Raw genomic sequence first — 14,997 nt, forward strand, 5'->3', positions numbered from 1 at the left:
GAGTTGTAAATTTTCTTTATTGGGGTTAGATTACCAAGATATTTGTAACCATATGAGTCACTTGTCAGAGGGGAGCGTCTCATAAAAAAAGCTCGACCTGCTTGGGATATACAAGTTGTGACAAAGCTCTGAAAGACTTTTTAGGCTTGATGTGGAATGTCCTGAGGAAGCTGGAAATAGGAGAGAGAAGGGAAGAATAAGCAGTGGTCGAAGCCATCTTAGGCTAGGGTATATGTGCTAGTGCAGTCCAGGTTGTGAGAGTGCCCGTTGAGTGTTTCCACCTTTGCTCAGCTGTTGTTTTACGAAAAGTTATGTTAAGGAAATCTGTGTGCTACCCTGAGTTTTACTGGCAACTTGAAAGCACAGACTTGGGGTTTTTTTGTTTGGTTTTTTTTTTTTGACACAGCTGCAAAGGGCCCTGTTTACACTGCTAAAATAAATGTTTAAGGATAGTGATCCCCTTAATGGCAAATTTTTTTTCTCCATTTGTGGGTGGGAGGGAAATGAGACATGTAGAAAACCACATTTTAACTGGTCTTCCTGACACAACAAAGCGAAGGCCATGAACTGGGATTAAGACTAAGCTTGTTTAAATTCTGATTAGCTGAGTACTGACAGAGCATGCAATAACTCACTGTTATTTTGGAGATCTCTCGAGGTCACCACCAAAACACAGAAAAAGATACTTCTCCCCTTTTTTTCCCCTTTGTTCTCTGCCCTCCCCTCATTCTCTTCTGGAGGTTTTAGCAGAGTTGAGGGCTTGCAGATCTGACAGAGAAAAAGATGCTCTTTAGCAAACAGATATTGGCACTAAAGCAGGCAGCTGAGCATAGAAACACTGGGTTAATTTACCAGTACAGCATCTGTATTGGAACTATTTCTTTCGTAACACTGTGCATTGTGATGGCTTTTAATTGTTTCCAGGGTCCTTGGTGTTGTTTTGGAATGCAGTGTGCGCATTTGTGTGGGTAGAATAGATAGAGAGAAGGTCGAGCGATGGGAATGCCTTTAAAACACGCCTTCCGTGGGTTGGGCAGCAGTTCCTTCGTCACCGCCGCGGGCTGTCCGCGGTACCGGAGTGCTCAAAGACACCGAGAACCGGGTCCTGCCCCCCGGCAAAGGCTCCAGAGCTGGACTCCTGCCTAGTCCTGCCTACTTGCCACCCCTGGCAGCGATTCGTCTTCTCTGCTGCCTGCGCTCGCATTCAGGAGGAGCTGGTGGCGGCTGATGCTGGCGCAGGCGGCGCGGGTTCCGGTGAGTGCCTGCACCTAAGTGTTAAAGGCTTACGGGATGGGCTGATCTTGTCTTTTCCTCTTGGATTCTGGTTTACGGGACGCGTTGTTCTACTTGCTGTGGATTGTCGTTAGATGTTTAAAAACGCATGGAGTTTGATCACAAGAAAGAAGTGTTTGTATTTTAAGGTGGAGGGTTGTGATGTTATTTAGAGTTTCAGATTTTCTTAATAAACAGCAGCTAAACAGGAATGAAGCTGCTGGTTGCAAATGCTCAGCATTTTTCTGTTTAGTCTCTTCATTTGGGGTTCAGTGACACGTGTCAGGGCTCAGCCTGTCTTGTTAGCAAATGTTTTAATAATCCTGGCTGCTGTTTCCCATAGATTTTCAAGAGTGGCTCACTGTGGGGTTTGCTTATCAAGGAAGCAATTTCAATATGACCACGTAGAGCTGCTTCTTCCATTCTCCTGTTTATTTAAATAGCAAAAGATTCACAAATTTGAATAGAATATTTTTTGCCACTGAGTGAAGACCAAAGGGTCCAACTGTGTGCTGACTCAGCTTAATCACCTCATCTCTAACAACTACAACTGAGGGGAAACTGTCTTTTGGCAATACTAGTAGTGCTAACAACAATAATAATGCTAATAAAAACTAAAAGCTCTGGAGAACTACTCATTAATCAATTGCCACAAATTTGGGAACATTTTTGTACACAAATGACATGCACAAGGGATTAATCCCTGGGTTTTACTGCCCACTCTCCCCCCGCCACTTCCCTGCCTGTTCCTTCCTGTCCCAGCCTCTTGTCTTGTAACCAAGAAGAGAAAAAACAGTTCTTGACCAGACAGCAGTCAAGTCCAAGGAATAGTTGGATAGTCAAATGCCAGTAGGGAGCAGGGCTATAGCCTTTTGGGTATGCCACAGAGATTTTAAGCCTTAATACAAGGATATTTCTGCATTATAGCACTTCATTTTGAGTTGTATTTTGGTCATCACAAAGGCTGGGGTCAGGATGGTCTCTAGCATGAATCAGAGGCAGATACAACAGAATTGTCACTACAGTATGACTTTATGTTTGGAAAAAAAAAGCACATAGAGAAAGCAGATATGGTCAAGGATGGTTTCCCGTGGTGAAAAAGGGTTGTATGTGTTCTCTTATCTGCCTTATGTTTGTGTAAATCGGCCTTGTTTCCTGCTTGGGATCATGGATTACTCACGTTTCTAGATGCAGCGATACCGTCTCCCTCAGCACCAAGGAAGCTGTTAAAAGAACAAAGTGATCAAAGTGTTTTCTAGCTATTTCTTCAGGTAGGTACTTGGTTGTATTTGCTTGTCAGTAGTATCTGGACTCAGTTTTAAGGGGTTTTCTCCCAGGAAATTCTGTGCACAAAATTGAGGAGCTACTCCGAGTTCATACGTTAAGCATTTGGCCAAGAACTCACTGTGGGAATAAAGATTATGTGTGTCTCTGGTTTACTGTCAATCACAGTTCAAAACAGTAAGATTTTCCTATATTTATGAGAGGAAAAACCCCTCTCCCATACAAAAGTATATTCAGATGGTAATATTTACTGAAAGGGCCTATCAGGGAATAGGGTTTTTCAGATGGCTCAGGAAAAAAAATGTGATTCTCCGTATTGTGTAATACTAAAGCTGTGTGACTGCAAATCCAGAGCCCTTTGTAACGCATAACTGTTGTGATGTAAGTGTACAGTGACTTCTTAGGCTGCCAAATCTCCAATGACTTTTGTACCAGTTATTGCTCAGAGTTGGATCTTGAATTTTGCCCACAAGGCAGGGCTGAGTGTGCTTTCCTACATCCCTATAACTGATACTGCCTTAATGGAAGGTGGCTTGTGAAACCTGTGCAAGCGTCAAGCATCGGGACTGGGCTGTGGGGGGTTTGCTGATGGATGATAGTGAAATCCAAAGCGGTGTTTGTACTGAAGCATGCATATGTAATGGCATCCAGTGCAATGTTATCAGTCCTGAGTGATGGGTGTAAGTTTAATGTGTTTGTTCCTGATGTCATTTCTGCTTTAGCAAGAGTGGAAGTTTATTAGCTTACTGAAGCTGCTGTCCAGGGCATGCTTGTAGTGTTGGATCACTGTGTCTAATAAAATGCTTGCAAGTCTACATATTTCTGTCAGTAGGCGTGACTGATGAGCTCTAATTTTGGCTTGGTACCTCATTTGATTCCAGTGTGGGGCTGTAAGGAGCAGGAAAGGTTACCAGTTCTCCTGAACCACATAGAGATTGGATTTTTTTAAGACTTCTGTATTATATTTGTAGAGTTCAGTGTTCAATATGGATTGGGAGGACAATTTACAGATGCTTCTTTTTAAAAAAAACCACTCTTACTGAGGTAATTTAAATTACTGGCTAAAATAGTTGTCATCTTGTTAGATGTTCTTTATTACACTCATCTTTATTACACACTCTTTATTACACACCTTCAATCATCTTTCTGAGCACTGCATCTGAGCACTTTAATCATGAATGTTTTTATCAGTCTGGTAGCAGGAAAAGGTAAGAATGTCCTGTTAATAGTTTTGATGTGGATCAGGTGCAGAACTGGAATGTAATCTAGATCTTCTAAAACCCAGTTCAGTACATCAGTAAGTACACAGATCATCTGTAATTTAACAAAAAATGTCAGTGTGAGCTTTTAGTTGTCATGTTAATCCAGATCCTTCTTGTCTGGCATAACTAATGTCCAATGTTAGAGCTGTTTTCTTCTTTCTCTTTCCAGAAATGTCATTCCTGCCTGACTTTGGGATCTTTACCATGGGCGTATGGTCTGTTGGTCTTGGAGCTGTTGGTGCAGCTGTGACAGGCATCATCCTTGCTAACACTGACTTGTTTTTGTCAAAGCCCGAAAAGGCTACATTGGAGTTTTTAGAGGAGATAGAGCTAAAAACTTTGGGATCAGGTAAGATTCTGGTTGTTTCAGCCCACATTCTTTGACATTTATAAGAACCTTTGTAAGGCCAGGGTTGGAAGAGTTTTTGTTAATCTTTCCTAGTTCTGAAGTGTAGTTGAGTGTCCTGGTTATAAATAAGATATAGTTGGGTGTCCTTGAGAGACAAAAATTCTGGTGAAGGAAAAGCAACCAAAACTGACATTTCTGGGTGAAACGTGACAGGCTTCTAAAAATTAATAAAGCAATGATACCTTGTTGTGCATGTAGGGTTTTTTTTCTGACAGAATTCTCTGCAGTGCTTTATGTTGGTCCTTGAAGCATCAATTATTGTAAACAAGAAGTGCAGATGTTATTGTTCATGCTGTTTCTCCCCTATAAACAGAACAAAAAACATTCAAAGCAGGTGAACTATGGAAGAAGAACGGTGCAGTGATCATGGCTGTGCGAAGACCTGGATGTTTTTTGTGCAGAGAGGTATGTGCTGGGCTTGAAGATTATTTAGGAAGAGCTGAGCTCTACTTGCGTAGATTCCCTTTAAATAAAAGGAGGGAGTGAAAATCATCTCATACATCTGAATATCTGAAAGGTCTCGTTTCCTTGCCCAAACTGGTCAGCAGCTAACAGCATACTTACTTTTCTTTGTAGCTGGTTTGTATAGTCCAGGTTCTGGGCATTTACCTTCTGAGGGTGATTGGTTACATGATTTTTACATCTGCCGGGGACTTAGCCCATGGTAATTAGAAAGGGAGGTTACACAATATCCAATTGGTAATGAGCTAGTTGTATTCTTTATGTCCAAAATAAATCTCTGTGAGCCAAGAAGTCTCTGGTCAAAAGCAGCTTGGGCCTGGATTGTTAGAAGGCCATCAGGTAAAGCTCATCAGCAAAAGAGATGTGCATACAGGGGAGTCCCTTGCTGTTCTGGATGATGAATGTGAGGCAGGAAGGTAAGCAGTCTGGCAAGAAGTTACTGCTGTTCCAAACAAGGTGGGTTGGGAAACAAAATCTGATCCTCAAGTTGGCAGTAGAATTCTTGAGTGGGAGGAGCCACTTAAAATATGATGCGAGGGTAGTGTTTGCCTGGGAACAGCCATAACTTGCACCTTGGTGATTATTTTTCTCATAGCTATGGGGAAAAATAGCTATTAAGTTTTTATTCACTAGTCTATAATATAGAGTAATTAATATTGCAACCACTTAATTGAGAGATATGCTTCCATCAGTAATAACTGCTTAGGTATGTGTAGAATTCATGGAAGGTTAAAGTACTTTGCTGTCTGAGCAGGTGCAGGGTAGGCAGGAGAATGTGCTACATGCCTGACTGCTTTTCACATATACTCAGGCAAGAATTCAGTAATGTTTTTTTTTTTTAAATGCTGACTTCCTCAGTAGAAATAAAGAGCCCAATGCAAAACATTTATTATTTTTTAATTATTTCAAGAAAAAATTGAGGAGAAATTTAATTTTCCAATTCTTATTTTTGGTTCAAAACTTCATTTTTTTTAACAGAGGCCGTCATGCTACTGCTCAACTAATTAGGGCAAAGAACTAGTTTGTATTTCAACTGTGAAAGTGTTTTTAAAAGCTTTCAAATTGTCTAAATTGAAATTGGTTTTGCTTGCTGTATACTAAAAGCATTTTGTGAGTTGACTGTTGCCTTTCTCCTAAGGACAATTCAGTTGCTCTTTTTTTTTGTCCATTAATATTTCTCCATAGTGTGGAAGCTGCTTCTTTCCCCACTGTCACTGGCTCTGAGCTGGTGGAATGGTTCAGTACCAATGACCTTCAGTATCTGATAACCTGCAGGCAGTAGGTTTTAAGTTTTTTTAGCAAGAGAAAGAAATACATTTGGTCCCTTTGAAAGGATGTTGAATTTTGTCCTTGTTGACAGCACCAAGAAGGAATATATACTTCCATGAGCACAGTCATGTTAAAAAATGGCCATTCTTCCTGATCACTGACCTGATACTGGTGGTGAGGACAGGCTTCCATTATCCACTGCCAAGGATGTCACAGGTCCTGCTGGAATGATGCCTTGGATCCTTGAGAATTAAGGCCTGTAGGCTTAAGAAATACAGGTTTAATTTTATCTTCCGCATCCTAAATAATCTTTTTCATTATATAAGATAGGCTGTGTTTAACAGGACTGCATTTCTACATCTCGTAATCTGGATCTGACCATGCAGTGATTCAGTGCTTCAGTCATTCTGAAAGCCCCATCGTGAAAGCTAAGTATTGTAGGTATCAGCTTGGGCAGTCTGAAGTAGCAGAAGAACCATAGCTTAACTGTCAGAGGGACAAACTGAAATGGGAATTGTTCTTTTGGGTTGTCTCTGCCTTGGTGGAAAGAGGGGATATTCTGCTAGGATGTGCTTGTCTGCTTTTTAGAAACAGAAAAGTTTCACAGACTAGATGGAACGGTCACAGACCCCTCGAAAGGCTTTACAGCTGTTATGTGCTATATTTTGCCTACAAAAATAGACTGCTTTCTTGTACCATTTTTAAATAGCAGTAAAGGAAAATAACTCAGGTCCAGTCCCAGGATGCTGCTTGAAGTCTTATCTCTTGAGAATTTAAAAATTTAACTGTGCTCTTGCATCATTCCTTATCTTTCCCCTCCCAAAAGCCAAGCAAGGAGACACAAAATAAATCCTACCAAAGTGCTGAAGTGCCTTTCTCCAAACGGCTAATAAGATTCGATGGTATGCATGTCTCTCCAGAGACAGCCATTTGTGCCTTACAGGGCCCTTCACTGTACTAGCCAGGAGCAGCAGTTCTCATGTTAGGTCACAATATGAGTATTTTTTTTGTTTGTTTTGTTGGTTCTGAGAGTTCTGAACCTTTATACTGAGGTATTTTCTTGAGGCAAGACAGGAAATAGTTACCAGATCTTTAAGAACAGAAAAGAGAGGAAGGATCTAAAAAGCATAAGATATGATCCTTTAACTCTCACTGCTCACTACTCAGCGTTTATTTGTGCTGATTCATCCTTTTTCATTTCCTCTGAAAAAGATAGTAGTGAACTGCCTTTACCCTTTCACCTACTGACCTCTTTCTCTATGGTCTTTTCGCCTGTCTGTTCACCCAAATCTGTTTGCTATTTGATACTGGGTAAATACTAGATGTCCTGCAAGAACCATGTCCATCTGTTAAAGCATGGAGTTCTTTGTGGGGAATTTTGTCAAGTAAAAATGACCTTTCTCCACTGGTTTCAATGTGCACTTTGATCTATTGGAAACCTTAGAGGTCTTTGTGCAAACTGTGGGATCTGGGATTCCTTCAGCAAAACAAAAGACCCAGCAGATGAGTGGTGATGCTTTATGCTCTTACACACCAGAAAAAGCAGTGTTGCTTCTGACGTACTGAAGGTGTAGGAAGAAATTCCCTATTTTCCCTGGGAGATCTAGGAAGGAGTCTGCATCTTCACTCCATTACTTACTCTGGACTTGTATAGCTTGCTCCTGCACAGTCTTCAAATGTCTTTGCAAAAGGGCTGATAATGATCTATGTCTACTTGGAGAAAAGGATTGTAAATTCCAGCCTGAGGAAGTGAAGTGATGTGCAGGCAGGATCTTTTTACTGTTCTGTAAACACTTTGAAAGCTAGATGAAGCCCCAGCACAGGCAAGGTATATAGCTACAGCTTTGAGTTTAAAAAGTATTTTATCCTGGATTTTAATATTTTATCCAATAAATGTTCAAAAATCTCCTTCCTCTGTGCTTAATGAAGTAGACTTTACTAAATCAAATGAAGATTTGCCTAGGACTATAGCTAGCATAAATGTCTGATTTACAGGTCTGTTTCTGGTTTGTGTCTCAAGCAGAACGTAGGTAGGTTTCTGATGCTCTTGAAATTCAAGGTTAAGCTTTCCAACTTCCATTTACTGCCTGAAATGTTTGGTTTGGGTTTTTTTTCCCTTTTTTAGGAGGCTTCTGAGCTCTCCACTCTAAATCCTCAACTGTCGAAGCTGGGTGTCCCTCTCTATGCTGTTGTGAAAGAGAAGATAGGGACTGAAGTGGAGGATTTTCAGCCTTATTTCAAAGGAGAAATCTTTCTGGATCAAAAGGTATAGTGAAACCTGTGTTCTCCTTTTGTTTAAAAAACAAGCTTATGAATGTCCTCTTTGAAAAGCTTGTATAAATAATACAGAGTGAGGTCTGAATGAAAAAGGATTTAGTAGCATTGTAGTTTAAGAAGTTAATTAGCTTTGCTTTTCTATATATATAAATATATCCTGTTCAGCTTATAGACTGCTCTGTAGCTATGCACTGATAACATGCTATTGCAGGATTATTTGGCCTCCCCCTTGTCATGGTTTAACCCCAGCTGGCAACTAAGCACCACTAGGCTGCTTGCTCACTGCCCCTGCTGTGGTGGGATGCGGGAGAGAATCAGTAGAGTAAAAAAACTGTGTCCCCTCCCAACTTTTGTGCTCCCCAGCCTGCTCACTGGTGAGGAGTGGGGGCTGAGCGGCAGAAAAGGCCTTGACTCTGTGCAAGTGCTGCTCAGCAGTAACCAAAACATCTTTGCATTATCAACATGTTTCCAGAAGAAATCCAAAACACAATCCCACAATAGCTACTAGGAAGAAAATTAACTCTACCCCAGACAAAACCAGCATACCCCTTTGAGATAAACAATACAGCCTATTGGTATTTATACCTTTCTTGCACTGGCTGTGTGACTTGCTGATGTTTATGATGTATTAATCAAGGTTTGAAGGTGACAGACATAATTAATTCATGATGTACAAATTGCAGAGATGTGGCTCATTCCAGTACACTGACTTCTGCTGTATTGCCAATCTCATGTCCTACAAATTATGGCCCAGCTTACTCCTTAACACAGGAGACACATTTAGAAATCATGCTGCTTCTGTAGAATATGTAATACCCAAAATTAACTGGAAGATACCTTTATTTTCCCTCTCCACTCTGCTTATGTGAAGGAAGCAGTCTGATCTAAGATAAACCAACCCAAAAACTTCTAAAAAACTCTAAAGGCCCCTTCCAACCCCTACCATTCTATGATTCTATGATAAGAAAATAGACGTTTATCCCAAAGTGATAAACAGTGATAGAGATGTAGATGTATATGGGGCCAAAATAATTGCATCAGCTTAAAATTCACATGACTGATGGCAGTGCCACTCATTAGCTGTGTGGAGGTAAGTGATCAGGTAGTGCATTAAAGAGGTTAAGTTAAATATTTCTCTTCACCTCTGCCTGGTTGGCTTTCATATGTTGCAGCCTTTTTGTGATACAGGGTTGGCTGGTTTCAGGAACTACACTTGAGAGGAAAACTCCTTTTCGCTTTGTTTGCTGAGGTATTTGCTGTTCCCCCGCAGAAAGGCTTCTATGGTCCACGCAGACGAAAAATGATGCTGTCAGGCTTCTTCCGCTTGGGAGTCTGGAAAAATTTCTTTCGTGCTTGGAAAGGTGGATATAGTGGTAACCTGGAAGGAGAAGGATTCACCTTGGGAGGAGTATATGTGATTGGAGCAGGAAAACAGGTACTGCAGGCCATCTGGGAGGCTTTTGTGTCTCCTGTGAGACCAAAAGTTCCTTTTCTGAAATTGTTCAGTTGATCAGCTAGTCAGTTCATCTCCTGTGGGGAGACTAGTGTATGAATTTCTCTCTTGTGTCCTTCACTAGGGTGTTTTACTGGAGCATCGTGAGAAAGAATTTGGAGACAAGGTCAGCCTTCCATCTGTCCTTGAAGCTGCTGAGAAGATAAAACCACAAGCTTCATAAGCAGAAAAATAGTTGCACATGTTTCTGATCACAGCTTGAAATGCATCTGTTTCTGGAACATGCAGTTTAATTGCTTCTTAACTATTTAGTGATCAGTGCAGAGGAAAGGTTCTCTGTGCAAACATAGAAAATGATGAAAATCCTCCTGGATCTCTTTTTTTGTTGCTTTGCAGCCTTTCAAGTGGTCAGGTTTTCAGCTGCTCTTTGTGTTTGAATGGATTAATGAAAAGCTGAGTCTAAATTCTGACCTAGCCTAAATGTTTTCAGTCAGAGACAAGTCAGTTGTAAACCTGTCTACCTAGGAGAGCAAAACTCTGCTAAAGCTGGAGTAAAGGAGTACCAGCTGAGGATAATAAAACTTTATATAAATGAAATGTCTTTGGTTTTTGCTTTTTCATTAACATGTAGATTTACATCTGTGTTTCTAGAATACTAAATCCTGTCAGTCTAGATCATTATGAGATTCTGCATTTAAGATATGGCACTATGTCTACCCAGTCACTTTCCTGTTAACTATTGGCTATAGATCTTACAGCTTTTTGTGTGATTCTCTGCAAGAAAGATTAAAGACATCTCATAGGACAGTTCACTGAAGCAGGACAGTTCACTTCAGTGTCTTACAGTAGGAGGAGAACACTAGGGTCATGGCTCTTAGGGTTTTAAAGTTTTATTTCTCTTGGAACTGGAAAGCTTTGCCATTTGCAGAGAACAGATCTTGGACAGAGACAGGCAAAGAAGGTGCTGCTGATCTGTGACCTAGATTTTAGGCCTTGTTCCAAGGGCTGTTTATGCATTTCACATAAACTTGAAACGTGAAAGGCACAAACAGTCCTTGGAGAATGGGATGGAAGCCAGATAAATTCCTCAAAATTTAAGATAAAGTGAAGTGCCTTTAGAACCTGCTAAATATAGAGAGCATCTACTCACTGCTTTGTGTATGTTCAGTTGAATCTCACCCACTCCCACAGAGCTGGCCACAGGTTCTTTCAGTCAGACTGCAGGAAGTCCTAGACGATGGCAAAGATGCCGTTGTTTTGCAGCCCTGCTGTTGGCCCAGGGACTATTTTGTGATCTTGGAAATAGAAGCAGGAAGCCATTGTGTCCAGCTTTTAGAATGTTTAGCTGAAGTGTAATGGCAGTTAAACATACAGATCACTAATACTACAACATGATGAAATGTTCCATTAGTATAGAAACATTTTTCAGAAGGCCAATGAAGACCCGTTGAGCGTGTTTATTGTAATAAAAGTCCTCTGCACTGTCAGCTGCAGCAAAGGCACACAAACAGTAACTGGGAGAGTTTTCCTACTGGTAACAGTGATAGTTCCCATAAACAGCTAGCAGGACAGCATACATGGTGATTCAAAGGTTATATAAGCTTACCCACATTTCCCATTTTTCTAACCCTGCCTAAGAGATCAAGTCAAAAGCTTGGAGCCACAAAAGGTCCAAATAGTATTTGAAAGTGCTCTGAAGAACTATTATTGATAACTGATTTCTCTGATTTTAAGTCAACCTTTGGATTATTTGGATTGACTCATCCTTTCTGAACTTCCTTTTGACAAAACACACATGGAGAGGATAAAATATACAGTACCTAGGAGCTGGGAGCAGTTAATGGAATTGGAAATGGGCAGTTTCAAAGAAACAGCAAAATAGTAAAGGAGGAAGAAATTAATTCTAAGGGTATTCCCAGTGATGGAGACAGCAAGGTCTGACTACCTGATTTTCTCTTTTCTTCTGTAAATGTTCATTGAAATGTATTTTTTTCATAGTTGTTGATTTTGTTGTACCGACAGCTACCTCTGCTGGCCCAGTTCCTTAGATGCAGTTAATGCTTTGATTTCTTTTATTAACATGTACACAAAATTTGCACGGAGATCTCATGAATCTTTACAAATGGGTGTCAAGAGGTTGGGACATAACTTTTTTCTACTGTATCTAGTGACAGGACAAGGGGTAATGGGATGAAGCTGGAACACAAAGAGTTCCATTTAAACATAAGAAAAAACTATTTACTGTTGAGGTGAGGGAGCCCTGGCACAGGCTTCTCAGGGAGGGTGTGGAGGCTCCTTCCTTGTAGGTCTTCAAAACCTTCCTGGATGTGTTCCTATGTGACCTGATCTAGGTGGACCTGCTTTGGCAGGGAGGTTGGACTAGATGATCTCTAAAGGTCCCTTCCAACCCCTACCATTCTGTGATTCTATGAAATCTAAATCACCCCTCAGTGCATCAAATATCATGTCTCATCTGGTTACTGGCAGCTCTAATAATAGAAAGTTTGTTTATTCTGGGCTTGAAAAATAAAACTCACCTGTAGCAATTTCAACTTTCTCTCATTTATAAATCTTTCTCTTTTTTGTTTTTGGTAAAAAATCAGGGTTAATTTTTTTTTAAAAAAGCTTAAGAAGGGAAATGCTGTGAAGTTGGTGGGATAGGTGTAATATAGAAGGGTGTTTCTTACTTGAGCTTTTAAAGATACTGATTACTTTTCCTACCTGCAGTGTCCTTTTAAAGCTGTTAGAAGGATGGTCAGCCTCAGAGGGTGTTTTCTGCATTTCCTCTTTGCATGTGTGTTTCCCTGTGTGGGTTACCTGTTCCCACGGCTGTCAGACTGCCAGCAGTTGGTGCCATTGGCGACTATCCACCAAGAGAAGTGAGTGCTGAGAGCTCCCTGCCATTTTCTGATGCGTTTCCTGTGATGCAGTGTGGCAGAAAGAAAAGAATGACCATTTTTACTCTCTGAACCGCTGGATGTCACTGCTCCCCCAGCCAAAATGAAGGTCAGCAGTAAACCCGAGTTTTTTTATGCAGTAAAAGATTTGCATAACAAAGACGCCGGGCGCAGACCACTGTAGATACGGAATAGACCAGAAAAAAGCTGTTAGAAAAGGCATCTACTCCTGCGATCTCTTTACTTTTGCGAACGTTTTCCCTTTTAAAATAAAGAACTTGAATGATATAGTGTATCGAATGATACAGTCAGCTATACAGTATACAGCTATTTCTAAATCGGTGTGGTGGGAATAAATGATTGACAGACTCAATGTAATCTTTCCTAATGTTTTATGCATTACTAATATTAATTTTAGATACCGACAGTGCTTCCTTAGGCTTCCTTAATCCCACAGATTTCTTTCAGAGGCTGATTTAGCGCAGCTGGAGTAGGAAGGTGAAATAGCCATTTTGTAACCGCAGAGGGAGCTGAGGAGATGGAGAGAATGCTGTCCAGACGAATAAAGTGAAATCACCGATTCAGTCTAATCCATTCTGATTTTATTTGGTGTCTGAATAATTCGATCCTAATTTTTTATTCTTCTGATTGATCTAGAAAATATTATAAATATTTTCGCAACGATATTTCTTCTCTTAGGTCCAGCTACTGACTTTTTTATTTGAAGTTGTTTAAAGTCTCAGTAGCTTCTGTGAGCTTATTCCCCTCTCCCCAGCCTTAACCTCATAATTATCAAAACCATGTGATAATTCCAACTTTAACTCTGATTTCAAGAAAACTCCCTGCATAAATAGAAATGTGTTCCACTGAAGAGTTTTTTGATGATAATGCTGAGCAGGTACAGTAGAATTAGTGACTAGCTCTGGTCATGCCATTTTCCATCATCTCCTCATAATGGATCATTCATTAACTTCATGAATTGTCCAAGGAAACAGCATTGATAACCCCTAGATGAACATTGGCCTGCACAAGTTCACTAAGAAATCAGATTTCCTATTTTCATTCCTGCAGTGTTACTGCGCCCTTTTACTGTGTGTAAAGTGACCGTCTTGTAAAAGTCTTTCAATTTGCTCTAGCACTTAGTTAATGTTTCTGTGATGGATGAGCTTTTTACACTAATTTTCTTGGTAACACTGTGAAGCACACAGAACAGAGATAATGCCAAAGGCAAATAAATGGGACATAGATTATTCAAACTGCCTCTGTGCTAACACTGAACACCTCAATTCAGCTACTCTTGTCAACTGCTAACACTAACCATTTTACAAGACTATTTTAAATTGCAAGAGAATCTTACTTAACTGACAATGCCCAAGTCCATAGTCCTTACATCTTAAAGCTGCTGAATTTCCCTGAAATTTCCCATTTCCACTGGTGAATGTTAGCAGTTACTGTTGCACCATCTCTCTTACAGAAGCAGCACCACTGCAGCTTTCTCCCTTGGCTCTGGACTTTCTGGAGATGAGTTTCAGTGATCTGTAAGATGATTAAAGTAGTTCTGAGCTGGAAAAAAGTTCTCTTCTTTTACCACTTGATAATCCAATGACCTTTCCTAACCCCCCTTCCTCACTTAGATCCTCTCTAAATTTCATCTGATTATTTTTTTTGTATCTTCTTTCATCTTTACCCGTCAAATCCATTTTAGCTTGGTTTCTAAGAAGGTTCAAACAAGCTCAGGGAGGCCTGCAAAACTCCTGATGGAACCAGCATGAGGAGGATGCACAGGTGTGGGCAAGGGGAACAGTGCATTGGAACCATATTAATTTTAGCATGGCTTTGGTTGTAAGCCTTGACCTAGTGGAGAATTATCACACAAGAGAAGCACTAAGCTCACACTGTTTAATTGCTCAATGGTTCCTTTCACCCTTTAGCTGAGCACGTGGGATCGCTGCTGTCTTTGTGAGCAATCCGTCTTCCTGATCTAGGGGGAATAAGGAAGTCCCAAAAGTCCAGGCCCTGGAGCAGGTGAAAGAAGTGTAAAGAATATGAGGCCTGTAACAACGCCTCTGGTGTTGAACTAAGGCCTTTCCTTCCTGCACAGAAATGTATTTTCATAGTGAGGCACTGAAAAGAAAGTTTTGCTCTATAGATGAGGACGAATATGAAGGTGACAAAAATGTTTCTTCGGACCACGGGAGATCATAAAGTATGGAAAAGGGAAGAAGAGCAGGGCATGTAAGTTAGGAGCTAAGCTAGACAGGGAAGGGAGGACTTTTCCCCCCTGCCAGGTGGTGCCTACCTCAAGGGTGAGTTATCACTTGCTAACCACACGGGTTTAAAAACCACGACTCAGCCCCTCCTTCCCCTCCCTCCTATATTCTCAGCACCTCGAAAGAGAGATTAAATGCCCTA

At 40.7% G+C, this 14,997-nt stretch overlaps 1 protein-coding gene and 1 long non-coding RNA gene across 2 annotated transcripts; one reads left to right on the forward strand and one right to left on the reverse strand.

Moving 5' to 3' along the window:
* Positions 1–3,935: 3,935 nt before the first annotated feature.
* On the forward strand, positions 3,936–10,244 carry PRXL2A (peroxiredoxin like 2A). Its single transcript, XM_010198280.2, has 5 exons — positions 3,936–4,167; positions 4,541–4,632; positions 8,084–8,224; positions 9,506–9,670; positions 9,813–10,244. The coding sequence occupies exons 1-5, from the start codon at positions 3,948–3,950 to the stop codon at positions 9,909–9,911; spliced, it is 717 nt and encodes a 238-aa protein (XP_010196582.2). The 5' UTR covers positions 3,936–3,947; the 3' UTR covers positions 9,912–10,244.
* On the reverse strand, positions 4,419–9,436 carry LOC133625923 (uncharacterized). The gene is made up of 3 exons (XR_009819140.1): positions 9,378–9,436; positions 6,121–6,222; positions 4,419–4,530 (listed from the first exon to the last, which is right to left on the reverse strand). It is a non-coding gene; the product is annotated as an uncharacterized LOC133625923 (long non-coding RNA).
* Positions 10,245–14,997: the final 4,753 nt, after the last annotated feature.

The sequence above is a fragment of the Colius striatus genome, chromosome 8, assembly GCF_028858725.1.
Source record: "Colius striatus isolate bColStr4 chromosome 8, bColStr4.1.hap1, whole genome shotgun sequence".
In the NCBI taxonomy this organism is placed as follows: Eukaryota; Metazoa; Chordata; class Aves; order Coliiformes; family Coliidae; genus Colius; species Colius striatus.

Excerpts from the sequence above, each read along its gene's own strand:
- PRXL2A (XM_010198280.2), top strand. The coding sequence starts at position 3,948 with ATGTCCAATGTTAGAGCTGTTTTCTTCTTTCTCTTTCCAGAAATGTCA. Across the intron at positions 4,633-8,083 it reads GATGTTTTTTGTGCAGAGAG|GAGGCTTCTGAGCTCTCCAC; the intron begins GTATGTGCTGGG and ends TCCCTTTTTTAG. Across the intron at positions 9,671-9,812 it reads TGATTGGAGCAGGAAAACAG|GGTGTTTTACTGGAGCATCG; the intron begins GTACTGCAGGCC and ends GTCCTTCACTAG.